The following is a 21,122-nucleotide window of genomic DNA, read 5'->3' on the forward strand; positions in this document are numbered from 1 at the left end:
CTGCTGAAGCGACGGAGATCCTCGAGACACTGTTATAAAGATGGCGTTTATTAAAGAGGAGAGTGAAGACGTGAGGATTGAAGAAGCTTTCAAACATGAAGATACTGAGGAACAAACAGGTTGGTTTTCATTCTTAAAGTCTTTCTTCAGTCATGTTTCTCTGGCGCGATTATTCTGTAAATGATCCCCAGAACAGAGAATATTTGTGCCGTCCACAAATAAAATACATTTTAGTTTATCTGATACTCTGCACATGTCATTGATATAGATTATAAACAGTATTGGACCTAAGACCGATCCTTGTGGTACACTATTAAGATTTATGTTCACCAATTTCTACAAACTGTTGCCTGTATATCTGAATATATGACTATGATAGGCTTCATTTGAGCCAAACATTCGCCAACAGATTGCATTTTTGCTTCGGTATCTATTTTGCTCAGGGGTGAAGAAAAATCTGGTGATATTTTTCAACCAAATTCTCTCGAGATTGAGGAGTATCTCGTCTTCCACTGTGATTTAAGAATACTTTTCCAAACGTCTTCTAGGATTTCAAAGTTTCCCTCCATTTCCCATTTATTTCTTATAAACTGGGTATTTTCTAATTTACTGTCTTGTAGACTTTTATGCAATTTTGCAATTATTTTAGTCATTTGACCCACTTTATATACTGAAATAAACAGGGTAAGAGGACTATTATTTTCCTTTTCCATTACAGTTTTCTTGCCCTTAGCTCTATTTTGTCTGCGTTTTGTCATGTAAATTGAAGACGTTAATATATATGTTGACTCCATTCTTAAATCCTGGGACCCGCGGTATATATTTGATCTCCCAGTTCTGCCTGCTCCCGCTGGATTTGTGTAGGGACCAGCGGGATCCCAATCCAGTGCTCTACTGTAGGTTTTTATAAAGGGTTTGATAGCTGCCAGCTTGGAAGTATTTGGGTAGTGTCCTAAAGAAAGCCAAGAATGAACAATATTGACAAGAGGTTCTGAGATCACGGGCTACACCTTTTTTAGTTGTTTGCTGGGTACAAGATCTAGCATGCGTGTTGTTGGATTTGATGTTTTACTTTCTAAATGTTTCCACGTCTTTGTACCACAAAACTGGTGTTAACTTGTTTTTTGTTTCTGTTCACCCTAGACCTGATGCCGCTGAAAGAGGAGTATCAAGATCTGAATAAAATGGAAGAGAAAAATCAGTATGAGAAAAGTCATGACTTTATGACTGGGGAAAAATCTTTTAGTTTCTCACAGACTCATAAAACAGAAACTAGGAACCTTGAAGTTCACACTGAAGAGAGTCATTTTAGCTGCCAGCAGTGTGGAAAGAGTTTCAGTCGAAAACAAAGCCTTAAAATCCACTTAAAAATCCACAGTGGAGAGAAGCCGTTCATATGCCCTCAATGTGGAAAGAGTTTTACACTGAAAAAAACTCTTAGTGCCCACATGAGCATTCACACTGGAGAGAAACCTTACTCCTGCGAACTGTGTGGGAATGCTTTCTCACGAAAAGAAAGTCTTAATATTCACATGAGAATCCACACTGGAGAGAAGCCTTACCCCTGCCAGCAGTGCGGGAAGAGCTTCTCAGTAAAAGGAAATCTTAAAATTCACATGAGAATCCACACCGGGGAGAGGCCGTTTATATGCTCTCAGTGTGGAAAGAGCTTCTCGCTAAACAGACATCTTGAAGTTCACATGCAAGATCACACCGGCAAGAGGTTGTTCATCTGCTCTCAGTGTGCAAAGAGTTTTAAGCAGAAAAAAGAACTTGATGCCCACATAAAAATTCACACTGGAGAGAAGCCTTACTCCTGCAAACTGTGTGGGAAGAGCTACAAAATCAAAGCAATCCTTAAGATTCACATGAGAGTTCACACTGGTGAAAAGCCGTTTGTTTGTGATCACTGTGGAAAGAATTTCAGATATAAAGAAAGCCTGAATCATCACATGAGGATTCACTCAGGAGAGGACTGTTTTATTTGTCATCTGTGTGGAACGAGTTTCCCAGACAGGAATCACCTTGAGAATCATGTAAAAACTCACGCCGGAGTGAAGCTTTTCATGTGCCATCACTGTGGAAAGAGTTTCAAACAAAGAGTGAACTTTGAGAATCACATGAGAGTTCACACTGGAGAGAAACCTTTCTCCTGCACTCAGTGTGGAAGGAGTTTCACAGTTAAAGGACACTTTGAGTATCACATGAGACTTCATACTGGAGAGAAGCCTTACACCTGCCCTGATTGTGGAAAGAGCTTCACAAATAAAGGAAACCTTAAGACTCACATCAGAGTTCACACTGGAGAGAAGCCTTATAAGTGTCCTCGGTGTGAAAACAGTTTCACATATCACACAGAACTGAAACGGCATTTGCAAACTCACTCTGGAGAGAAATTGCTGTTTTCCTCAGTGTGACGAGAGGTTTAGGAAAAGGAGCAATTTCAACAGTCACTGTTGCATTCACTCTGGAGAAAGACAATTAAGTTGTGATCAGTGTAATAAAAACATCAAACTTAGACTTACAAATGGAAAGTCATGTAAATGTGAGACCGTGTTAGTGTTCTTTAAAAAGAGTTAAAGAGTCCCCTTACAAAAAGAAGTTTATTCAAGTGTGCTGTTGGTATACTCTTTTAAAGGGGTCACATGATGCGATTTCAAGTTTTCCTTTGTCTTTGGAGTGTTACAAGCTGTTCGTGAATAGGTAAGATCCCTGAAGTTGTAAAGACTAAAGTCTCAAACCCAAAGAGATATTCTTTATAAAAGTTAAGACTCGTCCACGCCCTCCTAAAACGCCTCGTTTAACACTAGAACTACCAAGGCAGTCATTTTGACCGTTTTTACATTTTAAAATGTAATAACTTCGTTGAAATAAAACCCATATAACTATAATACCCTGACTTTTCCTAAATGTGTGTATATTTTATTATAACATTTCATTAAAATTACAAAACACAAAAGAGTTCTGAGTATTTCTACCTTGAATGGCCAAAGCGGTCAGATTGACCGTTCGCATTACAGACGGCGTATAATTTCTGCTTTTGCGACTTTTTCCTCCGGTTAAAGATGCGCGTCACTGTTGCCTAGCAACTTTTGTTCTAGTTGTTTTTATATTCTATTGCTAAGCTAAAATTCCTGTTTGTAAAAAAGCCGGGTGGACACCTCCAATACAACAACTGCTGTCATTCAATCTGCCACGGTTCCAGTTAGGCTGGAAGACTATAGCCTGGCTGTTATCAATAATAGCCTACTTCACTGTTATGACAAAATATCCATAATAATAATAATGGCTATTATTATTTTTATGCTAGTGTAATGATATAGCTAATGCATATAGGCTAATTTTAGCCCCAACAAGACTGATATTGTGAAATAAAACAAACTAATTAGGCTTTTTTTTTTAGCTACAGTGACGATGTTTATTATTACCTATACTATCATAACAGATCCATTTATTCATGGATCACGATTCCAGTGGTGGCTGCATAGAATTGTTTCCAATTCATCCGTATTTTTTAGGGTGATGACGTTATAAAATATGACAACAGACATTCAAAGCTTCATTGTAAAACCTCAAAAGAAGCTTCGAATGTAAATATGAAATGACAAAAATGGCATTAAGTTCAGTCTAGTATGAACGGTCAGAATGACCGCTAAGGCCATTCTAGTAGTTATAGAATTCCGGTAGTTCTAGTGTTAAGCACGCCCCCACATGTCTACGTCACTGTGTGGGAAGATTTGCATAACACCGCCCAAATGTTCACGCAAAGAAAGAAGGCGCAACTTTTATTCTCGCCGTAGTATTGTTGCTGAGGGATGCAACGAATGCCTCGTTTGTAATGGGTTTTAATGTTTTTGACAGGGCATCATCACAGTATGGTGAGGGGCGTAACATTTCCGTCACACACTTGAGGTATTCGGCCAATCACAACGCACTGGATAGCTGGCCAATCACAGCACACCTTGCTTTTCAGACCGATGAGCTTTGTAAAAATCGACGTGTTTCAGAAAGGCGGGGCATAGAGGAGAAACAATAATGTACAGTCTGTGGAAAATAATGTTTTTTTTTTTACTTTAAACCGCATAAACACATTTCATTACACCAAATACACAAAATAATGTTCTTTTTTAGCAACATCATAAAAATGAGAAAGTATACTTTGTTTACTTTTTGTGTGCTTAACAGAAATATAAATAAAATTACACTTACAAGTGATTTATACTGACAGAAAAGTCCAAGTATATTTGGCCTATACTTGTACTCGATCTTTTGATGAAGATATACTGAAAATGATAATTTTAAGTATACTTTGCTTGTAGTTGTTTATTTATATACTGTCTTATAAACTTACATTGTTTGAAAACTGATTTATAAACAAAACATTTTCCTAATTATGAGTTTAGAAGAATTTTATGAATAAATTTTTTTTTGTGCACTGGTAATGTACAAGTTAATTTACTTAAAATCTACTTAACTCTTTCCCCGCCGTTGACTAAAAATGACCAGCAATCCATGTTCTGAAAGAGTACTGAATCTCCAGATCCAAGAACACAGCTGAAGAAGTGGAAGCAAGCAAAGGAAGCATTGTTTACACATAAAATAACGTGATAATCAGACACTAAACAGCATTTAAATGTTAAACCCATGAAGAGGTAAAGACTGTGAAGCTTTGAGGGTGTTGATGGACTCGATCTACTTCGTCTGTGTCCTGACCATCAATCAATATTTTTTCAGCTTTTTATTTTTATTTTTTTATGAAACTTACACAATCCTGGGACACCCATGGCTTCAAATCTTTCTCCCCAAATATCTTGGACCACTAGTGAGGTTTTGGCCTGCAGTTGTCTTCAGCTTCTCAAGGAGTCTCTAAATTATATGTGGATGCACACCTTTCCACTGAATGCCACCATGATCGAGAACCCTGTAAGTGAGAATAAGACAAAAAATTCACATCATAAAGACTGTTATCTTTTATCAGAGATTAAATGAAGAGTCGAACCGTCAGCTGGTGTCTTTTTATTCCATCAAAAACAACGCAGACAACACCAGTTACACTTAGTCCTTAGTTATTAACACTTAAGTCTAGGAATAAGAGTAAAATTATGTCATTCTGTCAATTTTGACACATTCAAAACGAAAAAAAGAGTTGCTTTAAGGGCTTTTTCATAAAGGTACCTAAGTGTTAAGACTAGGTCTCAGCTTCGAAAATGAAATAAAATGTTTTAAATTTTTAATTGGTCCTCTTGTTTGTGTATGTGTTCATGATTTCTTTGTTTGACGGCCTGTCAATATTTCATATTTCATTTCGTGTGGCAGACAGTCAAAATCAATTGCTTTAAACCCACCATCAACACAATCCTTTTCAGTCACCATTCTTTAATATAATGCACTTTAACAGAAAGTTCACGCTTGATTTCATTTATTTCCCTTGTATTCTGTGGAGAAACAGATGGAATCGGATGGCTATATCATAATAACATTTTATTTAATCAATTACACAGTAGATCTCTCTGCAACCACAAACTTAATATTTAACTTTACATTATAAATGCTTTAAATTAAACTAGTATGGAGATCAAGATACTTGATTTTATTAATGATTGAGAATATCACAACTGCTCTGTAGTCGTATTATAATTGTGATCACTTCACACTTGCTTACATTTAGAGCCAGAAGCTTTAGTAAAAATCTATTATCCTTTGAAACAATCCTTTATCATTTAAATGTGGTTGCTGTGTGTGAATTTCTATTATTTTTAGCTTGTGAACGGGACTCTTATTTTGGTGTAGCAATGTGATGTCATAAGCCTGCGCCACGCTTTTGCATCTGTGATTCTGCTGAAGAAAGGTTTGTTTTTTAATCTTTTAAAGAGTTTAAATCAATACAACCCATTAAGACAGTTTTATAGAGAACTTTGAAATGAATTAAATGTTTTAATGTAATGTTATAATCTATCTAATAACATTAATGAACAGTTTATGAGTAAAGCATGAGTAACAAAAGACGAATCTCATTTCATCATAAACAAGTAATGATAGAGAACAGAACTTTTTAAAAACCAGTTGAGATTCAATTGAATCAAATGCTTGTGAAAATGATTAATTGTTTGTAAGCGCTGGAACCACAGCTCGTTGACGACACCTGAGGCCCGTTGCAGAAAGCTGGTTTTGGTTTTTTAGCCAGGTAAGTTTGCGCTTAGTTTGAGCAGAGTTGGGTTGGTTTACTCACCAGTCAACTGTGAGTAAAGTGACATGAATCTGACGCATCACAGTTAACCCTTTATAGTTTGTAGCGATGGCTTGAACATTTTTGGAAAACCCCATGGAGATCGGAGTGCAGATAATAAGAAGGGCACTTCGTTGGGAAAGAACATTTAGGGACCAGCATAATACCCTACACATGTTGCAATTTCTGCATTCATAAGCGAGCATGAGGCCCACTCCACTTTCATCATTGATATAGGCCTTTTGCCATCTGACGAAACAATAACATGAAATCAATAAGAAGATCCTGATCACGAAACTAATAGAAGTGTTAGGTAAGAATCTAATCGCATTGTAGTTTTTCTCATTTGCTAGCACAATGTAACTGATTCAGTTGGCCCAATTTCCCAAACTATCCATTCAGTTCTCAAAACAAAGACAAATTTTCCAAAACGTTTAACGATGAGTAAACATTAGATAGCAAAACTGTGATGACACTGATCCGAATCTCTGCATCCTAACACTGGAGAGAGAGCTGATCGAATCACCTACTAGTGATGCAAAGTCCGATTCATTTTGGCAAACCGGTTCTTTAGGACAGTTCGGCTCATTGAACCGGTTCAAAAACCCCGATTAATCGGTTCACACAATAATATCTCTACCCTGTCGAAAAACCAGCATACCCTGGTTAGGTATTTTTGAAGCATGGCAGCGTGGTTTGAGATGGTTTAAGCTGTTCCTGAGTTGGTTACAAGCTGGTCATGAGTAGGAGCTAGTTGCTTTTCTTTAACAACTCAGTGTCATGTTACATCAATGAAACATTCAAAAAAAGTTATTTGCGTCAATGCATATTGCTGATTATTCCGTCATTCACGTAATTCATATCTGTGGTCAACGTTTCATTTGCTGATCCTTCATCTTTTTTCATGAAAGTGTAATCTATTAAATATAATCTAGAAATCAATACATACCAAATGTAAATGACTATATATGAAATGTCTGTATAATCGGTGTCCTTTTAATCATTTGCAGTGCTAGTTTTGAGTGTTTTTGTCTAATCAGGTCATTTAAGTCCATTAACTCTCACTCTGACTGACTCCCTTACTAGTGTGCTGACTACTGAACTAGAGAGCTGATTGAGACACACCCAGAGATTTAGTGTGCATTTATCTTTCTTTCTATTAATTATTCTCATCTTAAACACAGAGAAACTCCTGATGAAGCAACTGAGATCCACGTGACACTATTATAAAGATGGCGTTTATTAAAGTGGAGAGTGAAGACGTGAAGATTGAAGAAGCATTCAGAGTCAAACATGAAGATACTGAGGAACAAACAGGTTGGTCTTCATTCGATGAACTTTACAGTTTTTTTTGTCATTCTAAAATTACCTAAAATTCGATCAAATTGGTATCTTGCAAACATTATTTCCAGGCATACTGTGTGAAAGGGCCTAAATTGCCTGTGTTTTGCCGATTTCCGCATGTCTCCTACTGAAAATGATCTAGACACTCATGACTGCCGCGTCCCGTGTGAAAAGGCCTTAACACATAGTGTTTCTAAGAGCAGCACTAGACAGGTAGCACAGGTTACCGGGGAAACAGCTCTATTTCTGCTGTTCCTTAAGCGCCACCTACTGACAGACAGTGGATTTACATTTTGATTCAGCCTGTCTGTGAGTCATGTTCTCATCTAAAATAGCAGTCCTGCATCCCAATCCAGCCTGTGTATGAAGGAGTTGCTCTGGACCACTAAGGGATCTCTCACGGTAATAGGTGGAAATTGACTTTAAAAGTTTTTTTTTAACAGGCACAGGACATGTTCCTGTGAAGCGTCGTTTGCCTCTACAATTTGCAAACAGTCCAGGAAAGGACCTGTTAAGAAAAAAGTTGTAACTATCAGAACAGACCCACTGCTCATAACCAGGGGCCAGTTGCTTAAACATAGTCACTATGTTAAGTGTGTCTTAAAGGGTTAGTTCACCCAAAAATGAAAATTAGCCTGTTATTTACTCACCCTCAAGCCATCCTAGGTGTATATGACTTTCTTCTGTAAGACAAATCCAATCGGGAGTTATATTAAAAATTGTCCTGGCTATTCCAAGCATTATCATTGCAGTCGGCGGGTGTTTCTTTACCACAGTCAAAAACACATCCAATGAAGTGAGCGCATCCATAATAAAACGTGCCTCACACGGCTCCGGGGGATGAATAAAGACCTCCTGTAGTGAATCCATGCGCTTTAGTAAGAAAAATATCCATATTTCAAATGTAATAAACACTTTTCTATCACTTCCTCCATCTGTCATAAGCGGAAGCCGTTCCGGTGGATGACGTAGGATGCTGGCGTTGCGTGATTAGTGACGAGTGCGGAGAGAGAAAAACGAATCACGAATTAGAAGTACAAAACGAGGATTTGTAAAGAAAAATGTCGGAGGATTTCGATATAAGCCAAGTGGAGACGGGTTTTCCTTTGCTAAAGTAAGGAAACTTTGCCTCCTTTGCTCCTGTAAACAAACTCGCGAGACTAGCATATCTCAGAGGCTCATACGTCCTACGTCATCCGCCGGAATGGCTTCTGCATACAACAGTCAGCAGAAGTGAGAGAAAAGTGTTTATTACGTTTAAAATATGGATATTTTTCTTACAAAAAAGCATGGATTCGCTCCAGGAGGCCTTTATTCAAGCCCCGGAGCCGTGTGATGCACGTTTTGTGATGCACGAACTTCCGGTTCGAGTGAACGCTGGCGTGTTTGGCTGCTGCTGCTCTCCGGTATTTTATGTTATTTTATTTTATTTTACTTTGTACTGTCATCTGATTTTTGTGGAGCATTATTCCATTGCCTGCCCTGTTACGGTGCGTGGACTGTGGATCTGAATGAACTTCTGAATGAACTTCAACGTGGAGAACTAAATCCAGTTTGAAATGTGGTGCTATATCATCTGTGCACTGGTTTGCTGGAGTTTTACTGTTTGCTATTCGAAGTGGGATCTGTTTTTCGATCCCGGTGTGAACTGCTTTCCGAGCATGGTGCATAAATACTCTTCATTGGATTTACAGAGACTAAATTCGTTCTACCGTCTTCCCGGCGAAATATACAACTGCTATGCCGCACTGGGAATTACACGCCACCCCAGGTACATCTATCGAGGATCACGCCGTGATTGCCTTGTGAGGTCTGTGACTCCATCGCAGGATAATGATTATATCCCAGTCATTTGGTCGTCATATCGCCGCTCTTCCATCGGATCAAATGGTAAGAGTCGGAGCATCAATTTTGGAAATATCACTTTGCTCAAACAGAAATTATAATTGCACCATAAAAGCTCACCAACTTGGCTGGAGAGGACGCTGTTGTTCGCCGCTGCTCTGTTGTCACAATTTCTTTGTTTTAATAGTTTTTAACCGTTTTTTGCACGGATTGTTTTAAATTGAAGTTAAAGGACGTTGGCACTTGTTGTTTTTGGCCGTTTTCTCTGTTTTAACAGTTTTTTGCATGGATTATCATTGAACTGAAGGCTGTCTACTCATCTACTGTTATCCCCGCCAACATCGGTTGATTGTTGGTCATTTTTCGCTATCAGTGGGTGAACACCTGGATTTTTTCTGTCTTTTAGCGTTGCTACTGCGAGCTTTTTTGGCGATCGGCATGAAGCTCAAGTATTCCCTTCCGCAACTGCTGACTCTCAACAACCGCACCATTCCAACGTGCATTGCAGTTATCAAAGAACTTGGACTTCTGTGACGACTGTCTTATATCCACAGAAGTTCCCTTCGTAAGTTTGTTTACCATCAGCATGACTGCTCTGCTTCAGCCATTCCATCCATCTGGACTACTGTTGCACGACTGCCGCGTCATGAGCAGTGTCGCTCTTGATGTTAGTAACACGGGAAACACCGTGAGATCTTTGCATGCAAAGCTGGACTTTATGGAAAACATCACGAGGTCCCTGCACATCAGGCAGGACAGAAAATGTGGAGTGAATTCCAGTGTATTATGGCCTCTACAGAGATTCACTACCTCATTAACGCTTAAAATATAACTTTTTAATACACAATCCCTCACAAATAAATCATCTTTTATACAAGACCACATCATGGATAAGGGATTAGACTTTGTGTATTACAGAAACATGGCACCAGCCTGAGGTCTACTCAGCGTTAAATGACGCATGTCCCCCTGGTTACAGCTACCTGGAGAAAGCCCGCAGCACTGGTCGTGGTGGTGGCTTAGCTGTAATACACAGACAGAATTTGGAATTGTCCCTCCTCCCCCTGCCTGCATTGTCTTCTTTTGAATGCCTTGCATTTAAGTGTAAATCCCCTTTCCCCATGACAATACTTCTCATCTATTGGCCCCCTAAACAAAACTCAGGTTTTTATTCAGAGATGCACGATCTACTTACAACACTCTGCACAATTTCTGATAACATTATAATATTTGGAGATTTTAATATTCATGTAGACACTCCCTCCTGCCACTTTGCAGCTGAGTTTATGCAACTACTGGACTGTCTCAACCTCCAACAACATGTTGATGTCCCCACACATTTCATGGGCCACATACTGGACCTTGTCATTTCAAACTTAGCCCCTATTAGTAACCTTATGGTGTATGAACTGGGTGTATCTGACCACAAGGCCATCTCAATGTAGCTGCCACTCCCCTCTTTCTACACTAAAGATAAGCTTTAAATCTGTTTCGGGGACCTGAAAAAGATCAACCTAGACACTTTGACCATAGACCTCCAGCATCTCTCTTCTGTTGATTTCTCCTCAGCCACTGAGTCGGTTGATTTTTACAACCAATCTCTGAGCAGTCTCTTAGATTTCCACGCTCCTATCAGAACTAGAACTGTCACCTTTTTGCGCTCAGCTCCCTGGTACACCTGTGAACTGCGAAAGATGAAGACAGCTGGGCGTGTCCTTGAGCGTCACTTTATGGCTTCAGGACTTACTGTTCACAGGCAAGCCTACAGAGAGCATCAGAAGACCTATGTGAGGTCTTTGAGAGATGCACGGTCACAGTTCTACTCCAATATCATTAACAATAGCCCTGGTAACTCCAAGCAACTTTTTTCAACTATCAATTACATCCTTAAACCACAAACTCATTGTCATTCAGGAGCTACAGAGGAGAGGTGTAACAACTTTATCACTTTTTTCAGGAAAAAAGTAGATAACATCCGCTTCGTCCTATCCAGCTCCCATGTCCTGTCTGTCCCGACTTTCAACCCACAGCCTGGGATTTCCCAACCTCTCTGCTGTTTCTCTGACATCTCACAGCAAGTGGTTGAGAACATTATTAGAAAGATGAAACCATCCACCTGTGCCCTGGACCCCTTTCCCACATCATTGGTAAAATCTAACCTCTGAAGATTTTATATCTAAAGTCCCCTGATCACTAAGGTCATCAATCACTCCCTCCAGGCTGGCAATGTTCCATCTGCATTGAAAACTGCTGTCATCAGACCACTTCTCAAAAAATGCTAGGATCCTGATGAGGGTGCGCAAAAATGAACATATGACTCCCATCCTTAAATCGCTCCATTGGCTCCCTGTCTCATTCAGGACTGAGTACAAGGTTTCCCTCCTCACCCACTAGTGTGTCCATGGTGACGCCCCCGCCCCCCCACCTCAAGGAACTCCTCACTCCACAATGCTCTACACGTACCCTCCGTTCTGTTTCAGCATTTCTCCTGAAACCTCCTAGGACCAAGCTCCGTACTATGGGAGATCGGGCTTTCTGCTCAGCCGCTCCCAGTCTGTGGAATGCTCTCCCGGACCATCTGAGGACACCACAGTCTGTGGATGCTTTTAAATGTGGCCTTAAAACCCACCTTTTTAGTAGAGCTTTTGCTTGATTTTTTTTTTCTGTGTTCTTTTGTTATTTTAATAAACACTTCTTTTTTTTTTTAAGTGTAGCACTTTGGGATTTTGTTGAAATATAAAGTGCGTTATAAATAAAATGTATTATTATTACCTCAGCTCTCGGCGGTCAACCTGCACTACTACTGCTAAGATGGCCTTAGTGAATGCTAGGTCAATATCGAATATTTCAACTTGTTTTATCACATCAGCTAGATGATATTGTTTCTACTATGAAGTGTTCTGGTTCTAAGTTAAATATTATTCCTGCACGTCTTTTTAAAGATGTTTTTCCTGCTATTAGTCCTATTGTAACAGCTATAGTGAACAACTCTTTAGCCAAAGGTGTTGTTCCAGCCAGTTTTAAACATGTAGTTGTGCAACCTCTACTGAAAAAACCTCAGCTTGACCCAGCAATGTGCTGTAACTCTCGGCCAATTTCTAAGTTGCTTTTTATCAGCAAGCGTTTGGAGAAAGTGTTTTTATAACTTCAGTCTTTTTTTGGATTCCTTTAGTGTTTTAGATAAGTTTCAGTCTGGTTTTAGATCATTACACAGTACTGAGTCAGTTCTATTTAGAGTTACAAATGACATGCTGCTTTCTCTAGATTCAGGTGCTTGTGTTGTGTTGGTTGCATTTGACACCATTGTCCATAGCATTCTTCTTGATCGACTTGAATGTATGGTAGGTATTTGAGGCACTGCATTAAAGTGGTTTGCCTCGTATCTCGAGAGCAGGATTTTTCTGTAAATTTAGGAATTTTTTTCTAATCCTCTGCACCTGTCTTGTGTGGAGTGCCCCAGGGATCCATTTTGGGATCTTTACTGTTTTCCCTTTATATGCTTCTCCTGGTCCACATTTTTCAAAAATACAGTATTTCATATCATTGTTACGCGGATGATTCTCAGTTTTATCTACCAGTAAGGCTTGATACTGCTGTTTCATTTGATGTGTTATTGAAATGTTTACATGATATTAAGACATGGATGTCTAATAATTTCCTGCAGTTGAATGAGGATAAAACTGAGGTTTTAATATTAGGTTGTCCTGCACACTCGTCTCCTGCTCCTCTTTTAACTAATGTACGCAAACAAATCAAAAACCTTGGAGTGATTTTTGACTCTTCTCTATTTTTTGATAAACAAATTAGTGCTGTTATTAGAGCAAGTTTTTTCCATATGAGATCTATTGCAAAGTTGAAGCATCTTCTTTCAAGGAAGGATATGGAAGTTGTGATTCATGCACTTGTTACATCTCGATTGGATTATTGTAACTCTCTTTATTACTCTCAATCTTCATTGTCACGATTGCAAGCTGTATGCTGCGGCAAGACTTTTGACTGGGTCTAAAAAGAGGGATTACATTTCCCCTGTTTTATCATCCCTTCATTGGCTTCCCGTTAAATTCAGGGTTGATTTTAAAATTCTTCTGTTTGTTTATAAGGCATTGTCTGGTTGTGCACCAAGTTATATCTCTGAACTTCTTGTGCCATATTGTCCTGCTAGGGCACTTACAGTATCTCACAGAAGTGAGTACACCCCTCACATTTTTGTAAATATGTTATTTCCAATCGATGCCCTGCTGGACTCCTTCAGCCGCTGTCAGTCCCTTCGAGACCCTGGTCCCACATTTCGCTCGATTTTGTTACGGCACTCCCCCCACTCAGGGCAACACGGTGGTTCTGACCGTAGTGGACCAGTTCTCGATGGCGGCCCATTTCATTCCTCTGCGAAATTTTGTAAGCTGCTCGGGGCGAGTGTTGGTCTTTTCTCTGGTTTTCACCCTAAGAGCAACGGTCAGACAGAGAAGGCCAATCAAGATCTGGAGCGGGTGTTGTGATGTTTGGTCTCTCAGAACCTGTCCTCCTGGAACCAGCAACTTTCATGGGTGGAGTATGCACACAACTCATTACCAGTGTCATCTACGGGCCTATCTCCGTTTGAGTGTAGTTTAGGTTACCAGCCACCAATTTTTCCTAGTCTGGAATCTGAAGTTGCGTTTCCCTCTGCCCACGCATTTGTCCAGAGGTGCCGCCGCACCTGGGGGAAAGCCAGACAGGCTCTCCTTCAGGTGGGTGCGCGCACTAAGGCTCAGACTGATCGCTACCGGTCGAAGCCCCCCGTCTACGTCGTTGGTCAAAAAGTGTGGCTTTCTTCCAAAAATATTCCTCTCCGCTCTTATTGTAATAAGCTTGCTCCCAAATTGATTGGCCCATTCACTGTCACCAAAATTCTTAGTCCAGTGGCAGTCCGCCTCAAACCTTCCTCCAGCGTACAGGAGAATCCATTTTGTTTCTCATGTTTCCAAATTAAAACCTGTTTTTCATTCCCCTGTTAATCCGCCTGCTCCGGTTCCCCCACCGCCGCGTCTCATAGATGGGGAACCCGCTTATTCAGTCAGACGTATTGTGGACTCGAGACGGAAGGGAGCATTCCAGTATTTGGTGGACTGTACCCGACACGAATCACTTCTTGCCCAAACCCGACGTGCATAAATTATTTAAAAAAAAAGAAAAACCCGACCCGTGACAGACCCGATGAAATTAGACCCGAGTCTGACCCGCCTGCATTTATTTAAAGGCTTCTGCACACAAAGAAAAAAAGCACATTTATTTTAAATTACCCAAGACCCGAGGCCGCTAATACCGAATGCGACCCGTGTCCGAGGCACTCGTAGAAATTTTGGACACGAACCCGCTCGGGTCTTGGGTCGGACCTCGGGTTTTCGGATCCAAGTGGACCCGTGAAGACCTCTACTGGGAAGGTTACGGTCTGGAGGAGAGAAGTTGGGTTCCCGCAAGGGACATACTGCTTCACTCCCTTATCAATGATTACAATCGACAGGTAGGCACCTCTGATAGGCTCTTCTCTCTTAGGAGGAGGAGTACAGTCACGGTTCACAGGTCTGTGCGTTCATTCCTGTTTGTTTTGTTTGTCTCTCCTTGTCACGTGTTGGCGGAGCTCATTGCTGGGGCAATGCTTCTCAGCCGCCGAGCTAATCAGTTCAGTACACCTGAAGCTCGTCAGGACTGCTATATATGTGGAGTGTTTGCTATTGTCTTTTGTCAGATCATTGGTGTGCTTACCTGCTGTTGTTTTGTTCAGTTCAGTTTTCTCTCCGGTTCCTCATCCCTCTGCTCTACACTGATGATGCCGTTGGCTGTCCAGCCTCAGTTCAGCCACAAGATGATGAAAATTAACTTGTTGTCTCCTTCTTTGGTTGAGCGGATGCACCCAATACCATCTCATTCTCCCTCTGCCCCTCTGTAGACTTTTCAGTAGGAGAACAAATGCCAGTGTTCTCCTCCTGCTCACAGGGACTGAATTTGAAATACAGATACAAGATAATTAAGGGTGTTTTTTTAAATGACTAAAACACAGCTAAACATATTTTATCCTTGTGGTTCATAACTGGACTTTGAAGTGTATTAACTGTAATCTACAGCACAACAAAGTAGGGCATTGCAATAAACACAACAATAAACACAATTAAACATAACATAAAACATTACCATTTAGCCAACTTACCCATGGTAGAACCCCAAAAATCAAGAAAAACCATGTCGGACAGGCAAATCATGTGGTCTCGCAAATTCAGATGCTTTGCTTCTAAAACGCTTCTGGTGTGAGTTGGCGCCATGTGGAGGATGGAACTAAACCTTGTTGGAGCCGTAATGCGTCGCAGACGTGTGAGGTGTTAATGAGGGACTATAAGGGCTTTGATAACTTTCAGCTTGAGAGTATTTTGGACATTTCCTAAAGAAGCAAAGAGTTAAGAATATTGAAGAGATTTTAGGGTGACCATATGTGCCATTTTTCCCGGATGCGTCCTGGCCAGGATTTCTATATTGCCTAAAATATCTAGATTTTGGCTTTATTTGCATGTGCAGACCGATCGGTGTATGACATCAAAGTACCATACAGACAGTTCCTAATGCTTTCAAAACGCTCTCGAGGTACTTTTGATGTCAAACACTGATTGGTCTGAGCCGCGCCGCTTTAAGCTGAACACACCTAGTATGTACTCGTATTTGCATCGCTTTGACCATAGATCCCACCTTCTCACACACCATGATTGATCCATTATGTACAATGCCTGCATGTTATTGATCAAACTACTTTTCGATCATTACCTTCAGCAAGTATGAAAACAGGAAAACAAAGCCAAAACAAATCCTGGCAAGGATGTGTTCGGGAAAAATGGCACTTATGCTCACCCTAAGAGGTTTTGAGATTACAGGTTACACCTATTTTAAGTTGTTTGTTGTGTATAGGATCTAGCATACTTGTTGGAATTGATGTCCCGTCTGTTGTTTGTGTCATTAAACTGGTGTTAACTTGTTCTTGTTTCTGTTCACCCTAGACCTGATGGCGCTGAAAGAAGAGAGTCAAGAGCTGAATAAAATGGAAGAGAAAGATCAGTATGAGAAATGTCATGATTTCATGGTTGGGGTGAAATCTTTTAGTTACTCAAAGACTCATAAAACAGAAACTAGAAACTTTGAAGTCCAGATGAAAGTTCACACTGGAGAGAGCCCTTTCACCTGCCAACACTGTGGGAAGGGGTTCTCACTAAAAGGAAATCTTAACATTCACATGAAAATCCATGCTGGAGAGAAGGCTTTCATATGCTCTCAGCGTGGAAAGAGATTTACACAGAAAAATACCCTTAATGCCCACATGACAGTTCACACTGGAGAGACGTCTTACACCTGCAAACTGTGTGGGAAGAGTTTCACGCGAAAAGAAAATCTTAAAATTCACATGAGAAAACACAACGGAGAGAAGCCTTACACCTGCAAACTGTGTGGGAAGAGCTTCACACGAAAAGAAACTCTTAAAATTCACATGAGAGTTCACACCGGAGAGAAGCCTTACACCTGCAAACTGTGTGGGAAAAGCTTCACGCAAAAAGAAAATCTTGAAATTCACATGAGAATTCACACCGGAGAGAAGCCTTTCACCTGCAAACTGTGTGGGAAAAGCTTCACACGAAAAGAAAATCTTAAAATTCACATGAGAGTTCACACTGGAGAGAAGCCATTCATATGCTGTCACTGTGGAAAGCGTTTTAATCAGAAAAAGTACCTTAATGCCCACATGACAGTTCACACTGGAGAGAAGCCGTTTGTTTGTGATCAGTGTGAAAAGAGTTTCATATATAAAGCACACCTTGATCTTCACATGAGGATTCACTCAGGGGAGAACTGTTTTATATGTCACCAGTGTGGAAAGAGTTTCTCACAGAGAGCAAACTTTGAGAATCACATGAGAATTCACACAGGAGAGAAGCCTTTCACCTGCCAAGAGTGTGGAAAGAGCTTCACGGTTAAAGGAAACCTTAAGATTCACATGAGAGTTCACATTGGAGAGAAGCCTTACAAGTGTGTTCAGTGTGAAAAGAGTTTCTCGTATCACACAAACCTGAAACGACACGAAACGAAAGCTCATTCTGGAAAGAAAATCCAAACCTTGCCACACTGATGAAAATGGCAATTTCAACAATCATCTGCGCATTCACTCTGAAGAAAGACAATTAAATTGTGATCAGTCTAATTAAAACATCACACTTACAGATAAAAATTTAAAAGTTGTGTAAATGTGAGACCCTGATTGTGTTCTTTGTTAAAACCTATTTGGACAGGATTAGTTTTACATGGAGTGGTGGGATAGAGTAAATATAACCAGAGCTTCTCAGTGATTTTAGTCCCATCTGAATGTGCCATCTCAGTAATCATTATGGATAATATCAGTAAATATTTAGGTGACTTTTACCTTCAGTAAAAAGGAAAATTATCTCAGGTAATGCTATTCGCGTGCGAATAGACTAGCTGTAAATATTGCGGAAATGTTACATCATTTCTTGTTTAATTCTGTCACATGGTTTTGGGTTATGTTTCATGTTTATATTTTCATATCTTTTATTTTGTATTTCTCGCTGTCATGCTTCCTATTTGTCATGTGCTTCCCTTACTCCTCGTGTTATTCTGCCATATGCACCCCTTGTGATTGGGTCATATCCTGATTGGTTGTTCTAGTCATGTGTTTTATGTTCTAATTGGTTCTTTGACTGATGGTTCACAGGAGTTCCTTGTTTGTCATTAGTCTGTTAGTATAAATAGCCCTCATGTTCCTATTGTCTCTTGTCTAGCTTCGTTGCCTGTAACACTGTTGGTGAGTTCTGTTTCTGTCCATGTTTAGTTCATGTTTACCAAGCCAAGTCTTTGTTTAGTTTGTGTTTAATTCACGTTACTGCAAATAATACTACACAAGTTCACACTGCAACATGTCTCCAGTTAACGTTTGTTACAGAAAGCTAGACCGTTAAAAATGAACCCAGCAGTGCAGCTCTTGCAGCTCTCTTATACCCCTTTTCCACCAGCATGAACCGGGTGCTAGTTCAGAGCCAGTGCTATTGCTGGCTCAGAGTTGGTTCGACTGGCGAGCCTTCTACGAACCGGTGTACCTTTCCACTGGCTAGAGAGCCACCACAGAGCCAGGTCTTACGGCATCTGAATACGTCTCATTTCCCCTAGCAACGGTAGCGCGGCAGCGCCAAACACAACAGGCTTGTTCAGGATGCATCGGCACCGAAGCGCCACGGGAATGATCCAAAAGCATAAAGAGCCGTCTGTCTTCCAGTCGCTCCCGCGGCACACCGGTGCCACGCACTGACCGGTCCGGCAAGCCATCCCGAACAAGCCTAAACACCATCAACAATGGTGGATGTTGCGTTGCTATTGATGTTCATGGCTTTAAGAACCTACATCAGCATCCAAACACAGCGAATCCAACGTGTTCGTGTTTAGCTGTTATTTCAAATATGGTGGTTAAAAGTATTTTGTTGGTCACGGTAACCCCGCCCCCAGCACCTGACACAAGCAGTTCTTACTTCTAGCCCAATGTTTTGGTGCTACTTACGAACCACTTTTCCTGGTTCGGAGCTGGTGCTTTGGGTGTCGAAAGACAAAGAACCGATTTGAAACTTGGCTCTAGCTCCGAACCAGCACCCAAACTGAATTGGTGGAAAAGGGGTATCAGAGAGATCGATCCCTGGAGAGTTATGTGGAGGAGCTTTGCAGACTTTGCTGTAAGGTGGACCCTCAAGGTCCACTTTTTAGCAATGGACTTACTGACCACTGGAACTATTTAATGCCTGAGACCACTGTTGCATGGACTCTGGGCCAAAAAAATGGGCTTTGCCCACTTACTAAGCAGTTCCTCATTTACTGTGGGAAATGCAGATGAGGTACCGCAATCCTGCAGTACCCACCATGCCAGAGCCTGTTCACGTCATGTCTGCCAAACCAGAGACTTCAGCCAACAGAGCAGCCGCCGAGGCCTTGGCCCCAGCCCCTGCCCCGGCCTCTATGGCTGGAGCCCTATAATCCCCCTCAAAAAAATACTTGGGGAGAATTACGGGCATCTTGGCTAAAACGGGGTCATGAAGGCCCTCTGGAGGAGCGGGCTATGGAGGGCACTTTCGAGGAGCGGGCTCTGGAGGGCGCTTTCGAGGAGCGGGCTCTAGAGGCGCAGGCACAGGAGTGCGCTCTGGAGGGGATTCAGGGACTGGAGCCCTCCTTGGGCTAAACACGGGGACAGGAGCCCTCACTGGGTTAAACTCGGGGGCAGGAGCCCTCACTGGGCCAAACTTGGGGGTAGGAGCCCTCTTCGGGCTGGATTCAGGGGCTGGAGCCCACACTGGAGTGAGCCCTGGGGCTGGAGCCGACACTGGAGCGAGCTCTGGGGCTGGAACAGACACTCGCAGCTTATCCTTTCTCCATCTCTTTCTCCTGGCAGAGGTTATGGGGACAATAGGCTCAGGAGTGGGCTCCGAATCGAAAACTGGAACAGGTTCAGGAACCCTACTCATGGCAGCGGACTTGGGAAGTGCTTCCTGTACTGTAAACGGTGATCCACACAACCTCAGAATACCATCAATATATTCTTGAAAAGAACCTGGAGTAGCACCTGCTGGAACTTGTTGATACAGGTGATCATCTAGGCCGCACCAGAAAACGGTCTTTAGAGTGTCATTGTTCCAGGGCACTTGATGTGAGAGCTCGAGGAACTCCTCTAAATAGTCCTCAATCGGGCAAAATTATTGTGTTGCTTTCAGAAAAAACAAGTCAAAATTAAGTGAGTTTTGGCTTGAAACAAGCTAAATAATTTTGCTTGTTCTAAGGAAAAACTAAGGAAAAACTCACTTAATTTTGACTTGTTTTTTCTGAAAACAAGACAATAATCTTTACTCCTAGAAAATACTTCTTGATTTAAGAATTTTTTGATATTTTGGCTGGAAACAAGAAAAAAAATCTAAGTAAGAAAAGCATTTTTTGCAGTGATTATTATAATATAATAGCAGAAAATGTTGGGCCAAATTGTGCAGCCCTACAAAGAAGTGTAACCCCTCTCGCCCGGGTCCTCACTGCCACACCTCATTCTTGCTCCGATTGGGTCTCCGGTATGGGAGGCGGACGCACTAATGAGGAGGCTAAAGACTGCAGCCACTAGCGTCAGTCGCTAGTGCGTCTCTTGAGATCAGGGGAGTGAGGTTTACCTGCACAGCACCTACTCGCTGGCCTCTGTTACACTCACCCCCCCTAAAACTCACTCCCATCTGTGTCACGGCACTAATGTAACCCCTCTCTCCCGGGTCCTCACCGCCACACCTCGTTCTTGTTCTCATTCCGAGTGGGTCTCGAACCCGGGTCTCCGGCATGGGAGGCGGAAACACTAACAAGGAGGCTGAAGACTGCAGCCACTGGCACGTCTCTTGAGATCAGGGGAGTGAGGTTTACCTGCACAGCACCTACTTGCTGGCCTCCGTTACACTCACCCCCCTAAAAACCTCACTCCCATCTGGGTCACGGCACCAATGTAACCCCTCTCTCCCGGGTCCTCACCGCTACACCTCGTTCTTGTTCTCATTCCGAGTGGGTCTCGAACCCGGGTCTCCGGCATGGGAGGCGGAAACACTAACAAGGAGGCTGAAGACTGCAGCCACTGGCGCGTCTCTTGAGATCAGGGGAGTGAGGTTTACCTGCACAG

At 41.6% G+C, this 21,122-nt stretch overlaps 2 protein-coding genes across 2 annotated transcripts in view; both read left to right on the top strand.

Moving 5' to 3' along the window:
• Positions 1 to 2,646, top strand: part of LOC107693607 (gastrula zinc finger protein XlCGF26.1-like) — a 5,747-nt gene extending 3,101 nt beyond the window's left edge. Inside the window, exons 3-4 of the mRNA XM_016493058.1 lie at positions 1 to 119; positions 1,144 to 2,646. Coding sequence (XP_016348544.1) covers positions 41 to 119; positions 1,144 to 2,417 — 1,353 coding nt within the window. The 5' untranslated portion in view covers positions 1 to 40 and the 3' untranslated portion in view covers positions 2,418 to 2,646. The remainder of the gene's footprint in view (positions 120 to 1,143) is intronic.
• Positions 2,647 to 7,512: 4,866 nt separating this feature from the next.
• On the top strand, positions 7,513 to 18,447 carry LOC107693608 (gastrula zinc finger protein XlCGF8.2DB-like). Its single transcript, XM_016493059.1, has 2 exons — positions 7,513 to 7,543; positions 16,435 to 18,447. The coding sequence occupies exon 2, from the start codon at positions 16,440 to 16,442 to the stop codon at positions 17,553 to 17,555; it is 1,116 nt and encodes a 371-aa protein (XP_016348545.1). The 5' UTR covers positions 7,513 to 7,543; positions 16,435 to 16,439; the 3' UTR covers positions 17,556 to 18,447.
• The last annotated feature ends 2,675 nt before the right edge of the window (positions 18,448 to 21,122 follow it).

Source organism: Sinocyclocheilus anshuiensis, unplaced genomic scaffold (assembly GCF_001515605.1).
Source record: "Sinocyclocheilus anshuiensis isolate Anshui unplaced genomic scaffold, SAMN03320099.WGS_v1.1 scaffold1942, whole genome shotgun sequence".
In the NCBI taxonomy this organism is placed as follows: Eukaryota; Metazoa; Chordata; class Actinopteri; order Cypriniformes; family Cyprinidae; genus Sinocyclocheilus; species Sinocyclocheilus anshuiensis.